The sequence below is a fragment of the Pistacia vera genome, unplaced genomic scaffold (assembly GCF_008641045.1).
Source record: "Pistacia vera cultivar Batoury unplaced genomic scaffold, PisVer_v2 Contig338, whole genome shotgun sequence".
NCBI classification, from domain to species: Eukaryota; Viridiplantae; Streptophyta; class Magnoliopsida; order Sapindales; family Anacardiaceae; genus Pistacia; species Pistacia vera.
In genome coordinates, this window is record NW_022196155.1 from 2,246,666 (window position 1) to 2,252,665 (window position 6,000).

At 34.7% G+C, this 6,000-nt stretch overlaps 1 protein-coding gene across 1 annotated transcript; it reads left to right on the plus strand.

The window, feature by feature from the left end:
• The first annotated feature begins 2,985 nt into the window (after positions 1 to 2,985).
• LOC116138006 (MDIS1-interacting receptor like kinase 2-like) lies at positions 2,986 to 6,000 on the plus strand. The gene is made up of 2 exons (XM_031423703.1): positions 2,986 to 5,480; positions 5,564 to 6,000. Exons 1-2 carry the CDS (start codon positions 3,344 to 3,346, stop codon positions 5,854 to 5,856), a joined length of 2,430 nt encoding a protein of 809 aa, XP_031279563.1. The 5' UTR covers positions 2,986 to 3,343; the 3' UTR covers positions 5,857 to 6,000.

The window sequence follows — 6,000 nt, forward strand, 5'->3', positions numbered from 1 at the left end:
CCAAATCTACGGCAGTCTTCACATAATTACAAATATTTCACTTTATAGTATATGACTAGAAATAAAGAAAATTTTTATTTATAAAAAAAAAAAATTCTTGCGTACATGAAACAGTCAAACAGAGTCCTTTAAGATGTTGAAAATATCATATAAACTTGTCTTAATATATATTAAAAGTTCACAGTGATGCAATTTGAACCCCATATTTTATCTAACAATACCCCACTTTTAATTAAACCCTTTTAAATTATTTATAATCTTTAAACATACCCCACTTCATTCCAATTTTGTCCTGAAATTAAAATTACCCCAATTTAATTGAAAATAAATTTATGATTAAAATTATACATTCAATAGCAGTGTACAAAGCGATGATTATAAATTGTACCTATTTGAAATTCTTTCAAAACCCTTCATGATGATTAAGTAAAACCATTAAAAAAATTTTATAAATGAAATTTGTGGTTGCCATTTTTTTTTTTTTTTTAAAGATTATATTTGCCTTTTAATGTAATTTTGATTGAGGATAATATTATAATCTAAAAGAATTATTAACATGGATCTCTTAAGAAATTCAGTGGGGTCAAATAGCATCGCTCTTTAAATTATTATTTCTTCAAAACTTAATGTAAAACAAATCAGTTAAAAGGTTTTTGTTGCTTTTTGAAAAATTAAATTAAATAAAAATGAAAACAAATAGGATATAAGAGGCTCCCTAATTAACCATATCGCAAACACTATATTGTTAATTTTCGCAATGGACCAAATTCGTTTCTAGAGTAAAATAACTTATTATTTTTGAGTTTCTAAGGGCAAAAGTTTTGCTTTCGACTAGTAAATTTACGGGAAAATTTAGGCCATATATAACATAAGGAGAAAGGAAATGATAGTTACCGTTATAAAATTATTGGGACCAATTATACTAAAGGAAATATTCTCAGAGTATTGAGTAATGTTATTTTAGTATTATAGATGGATCTACCCTTGGATGATGATTCAAAGGCTGATTAGGATATTTTTAGACTATATGATTCAAGAGTATTTTAGATCTAGCTAGGGGTAGAGTCATTTGCGAAAAGGAACATAACAATCACCTTACAAAATTCAAACATGCATTTTGAAAATGCAGGCATTCAGTACAAGATAGAGACCTTAATTGACTTGGTAGTGATTTTGATGCTTCCAGTCTTGAAGGCAACATTTGTGGTGTTGCCTAATTGCTGATATTGCAAGCATCCGTTTAGTTTGGGTAATTAGGTCAATGACACAAATTGTACTTACAAAGACTATACACTTAAGGAGAAAGGAAATGATATTTACCGTTATGAAATTATTAGGATCAATTATACTACTAAAAGAAATATCCTCAAAAGTATTGAGTAATGTTATTCTGATATTATAGGTGTATCTACCATTAGCTCATGATTCAAAGGTTGATTATGTTCTTTTAGACCATATGATTCGAGGGTATTTAACACGTTAACGATTTGTGGTGTTGCCTAATTGCTGATAATGCATTTTGAAACACGTTAACATGATTCAAACATGCATTTTGAAAGTGCAGGCATTCGGTGAAAGACAGAGACCTTAATTGACTTGGTAGTGATTTTGATGCGTCAAGTCTAGAAGGCAACATTTGTGGTGTTGCCTAATTGCTGATAATGTAAGCATCCTTTTAGTTTGGGTAATTAGGTCAATGACACAAATTGTACGCTTAAGTCCTGAGAAGTGTAGTCAAGATGAATAAAAGGTGAAACAAGTTTAAAATATATGATTGTGATTTATGAAATTCTGATTAGTAATAAAGATAAATAGAAGAAAAAAATTCTGCAAAAGTTTAGGAAAACTCTTATCACAAAACCATCCGATCACTGGGATACTGTTAAAGAAATATGTCTACAGACGGTGATCCAATGATTCATATCAGTAATATTACTCCCGTATTGTAAGTGAACTCATCCATAAATTACAGTCCAAGGGTCAACTTATTTACCTTCCTCTGCTAACATTACCAGATACGCTAGTGTTTTCCAGCATTACTTCACTAATCAGTTACGGGGAGGAACATATCAATCTCAGTACAATAGTCAAACACGCATTTTGAAAATGAATAAAGTACAAGACAAAGAACTAAATTGATGACTTGATAGTGATTTTGTAGCTTTTATTTATGTCAAGTCTTTATAACTTGATTGTGCCCACTAAGAGTAAAGACTCGGAAATCCTGACAAGTGAAATTAAGATGAATAAAGGTGAAATGTGGAATCAAAATCTGCTGTCAATGAATTTTATACAAAAACCCTTGTCTTAAACAAGTTTGAGATACAAATTGAGGGGTGAAAGAAAGTTAACGTTATTCTTGCATTTTTTTTCTTTACTTCAGTATACATCCTGGTGAAGAAATCAGGATTTTCTGTTGTGAAAATATAAGATCCTAGAGTGTCATTTATCCTGGATAAAGAACAAAGAAGATTAATTATATCCACATCAAAGACTTGCATGAAACCATTTTCTACGTAGGCTTGACAAAAAGCAACAAAAATCTTGAGTGAAAGATGGTGCATTGACATTTTCAAAGCCCTTAGAGTTCCAAATTCTGTTTATAAATATGGAGTTCCCAATTAGGCTTTGCGGTGCACAAACTTAGCTAGTTTAAGCAATGGCAATCTCATCCCTCAATAAACTCTCCCCTGTTTTCTTCAGCCTCTTTGTTGTGCTACATTTTCAACTAAATGTTGCTTTTGATTCCACTCAAGAAGCACAAGCTCTTCTCAAATGGAAGGCCAACCTTCAAAACCACGGCCATTCTCTCATCTCTTCATGGACTCTTTATCCTGTTAATGCCACCAATAATTCTACTCAACACAAAAGCAAGATAAGCCATTGTACTAATTGGTTTGGAGTTTCTTGTGACCATGCTGGAAGCATCCGTAGATTGAACCTATCTATTGCAGGTTTAAAAGGTACGCTTGATGAATTATCATTCTCATCATTTCCTCATCTTGCATATCTTGATCTTAGCATAAATTAACTCTTTGGAGTTATCCCTGCACAAATTGGTAATCTCTCCAAACTGAAGTATCTTGACTTGCAAACTAATCAGTTTTCTGGGAAAATACCAACTGAAATCGGTCTCCTTACAAATCTTGAGACCCTTCACCTGGCTGAGAATCAATTGAATGGTTCAATTCCAAAAGAAATAAGCCAACTAAGTTCTCTTAGTGAACTGGCTCTGTCCAGTAACTACTTGAACGGTTCAATTCCTACTTCTTTGGAAAATTTAACCAAGTTGGCTTGGTTGTCTCTCTTTAATAATTCACTTTCTGGTTCCATTCCTCTAGAAATGGGAAACCTCTCGAATTTGGTTGAACTTTACATCGATACTAATAGCTTAACTGGTCCAATCCCTTTAAGTCTTGGAAACCTTAGAAACCTGGAAGTCTTGCACATGTTCAAAAACCAACTTTCTGGTTCCATTCCCAAGGAATTAGGAAATTTGGAGTCCCTCACTGAAATTAGTCTTCATAGTAACAATCTTTCAGGTTCAATTCCATCGTCTTTTGGTGGTCTGAGAAGTCTCATTTATCTTCATTTATACAATAATACACTTTCTGGCTCCATTCCCCCTGAAATAGGAACTCTGAAAAATCTGACTGATTTAAAGTTAAGCCAAAATCTACTCAGTGGTTCTATTCCTGATTCTTTTAAAAATCTGAACAAATTAGAGATTTTGCACCTTCGTGAAAACCATCTTTCTGGTACCATTCCCCAGGAAATAGGAAATTTCATGAGTTTGACTATATTGGAAATAGACCAAAACAACTTCACTGGTTCTTTACCCCATAATATATGTCATGGTGGTTCACTTGAGAGGTTCAGTGCGAAAGACAACAATTTTTCTGGTCCAATTCCCAAAGACTTGAGAAATTGCACAAGCCTGACAAGAGTCCTTATAGGAGGAAACCAACTTGTTGGAAATATATCTGAAGATTTTGGCGTCTATCCAAAGCTAGATCTACTAGATCTCAGCCATAATAAATTTTATGGTGAAATCTTGTCTAGCTGGGGACAGTGTCCAAAATTAGGCACCCTAAAGATGGCAAAGAATAATCTTACTGGCAGTATACCAGTTGAACTTGGAAATTTAACTCGACTCGATGTTCTTGATCTTTCTTCAAATAATCTAGTTGGGGAGATTCCAAAAGAATTCGGAAATTTAACTTCTTTGGAGCATCTAATTTTGAATGGCAATCAAATTTCTGGTGGTATACCTCCGGAAATTGGATTACTCACCAAAATCAAGAGTCTTGATTTGTCTGCAAATAGGTTGAGCAAATCAATCCCTGGAAGTCTAAGGAACTTGTTGCAAATGTACAGCTTGAATTTGAGCAACAACCACTTTACCCAAGAAATTCCTCCTCAGTTGGGGAAGATAAGTCTGCTGACAGAGTTAGATTTGAGTCATAACTTCCTCAGTGGAAAGATACCCTCTGAAATTTGTGATTTAGAGGACTTGCAAAATCTTAATTTCTCCCACAATAACCTCTCTGGGTTCATTCCAAGAGAATTTAAAAAGATGCACCTGTTGAGTATTGACATATCTGACAATGAGTTGCAAGGTCCAATTCCCAACACAACAGCATTTCGAGATGCCACCATCGAAGAGCTACGAGGGAACAAAGATTTGTGTGGTCATGTTAGAGGGCTACGACCTTGCAGAACTTCACCTGTAGCAAAACATGGCCTAAAAAAGGGTTGGATAATCTTTTTTACAATTTGTTTCCCTCTTCTAGGGGCTCTTGTTCTTTCTCTTGTGGTGATCTGTATACTCTTTAGTTCCAAAAGAACAAAGAGAGACTCACAAGATAAAGAAAGTGGGATAAACAATGAAGAATTTCTCTCGATATCAACTTTTAAAGGAAGAAAGATGTATGAAAAAATCATAGCAGCAACCAAGGATTTTGATGCCAATCACTTCATTGGGAAAGGCGGTTGTGGAAGTGTTTACAAAGCTGAGCTATCACCGAGGAATATTGTAGCAGTTAAGAAAATCCATTCTATGTATACAGGTGATATAGCCAATCAAAAAGATTTCTTGAGCGAAATAAGGGTACTGACAGAGATAAAGCATCGAAATATCGTGAAATTTTTTGGTTTTTGTTCACACTCTCGACACTCATTCTTAGTCTACGAGTATCTTGAGAGAGGCAGCTTGGCTGCAATTTTGAGCAACGAAGCAGGAGCAGTAGTGCTGGATTGGAGTAAGAGAGTGAATGTCATAAAAGGTGTGGCTCATGCCATGTCTTACATGCATCATGATTGCTTCCCACCAATTGTCCATCGCGACATATCAAGCAAGAACGTGCTGCTAGATATGGAATATGTAGCTCATGTCTCAGATTTTGGAACTGCTAAGCTTCTCAAGCCAGACTCATCTAATTGGACTCAACTTGCAGGCACATATGGATACATTGCACCAGGTATATAATTCCTTCACTATCATTTTACACTACCCTTATTGGATAATCAATGATAAAAGTTGCATATTTCTTTCACTTTACAGAGCTTGCTTACACAATGAAGGTGACCGAGAAATGTGATGTGTATAGCTTTGGGGTGTTGGCACTGGAAGTCATCCTAGGGAAGCATCCCAGCGATGTTCTCGCCCCATTTTCAGGTTCATTTGCAAACATGAACATAGAGCTTGATAATATGTTGGATCCAAGGCTTCCATTTCCCTCCCTGGAAGTTCAGAACAAATTGATTTCCATCATAAATGTGGCCTTTTTATGCTTAGATGCAAATCCACAGTCTAGACCGACCATGCAAATTGTGTCTCATCTTTTGTGCAATTAAATCTTGTCATTCTAGTACACCCTTTCTTAAGTTTCTGAATCTATTATTTGTAAGCTTTGTCCTGTTTGTACTAGCCTAGCTAGAACCGGGCAAATATTTTTTTCTGTATTTTACTGAATTACATATTTAATAAAAGTTATCATA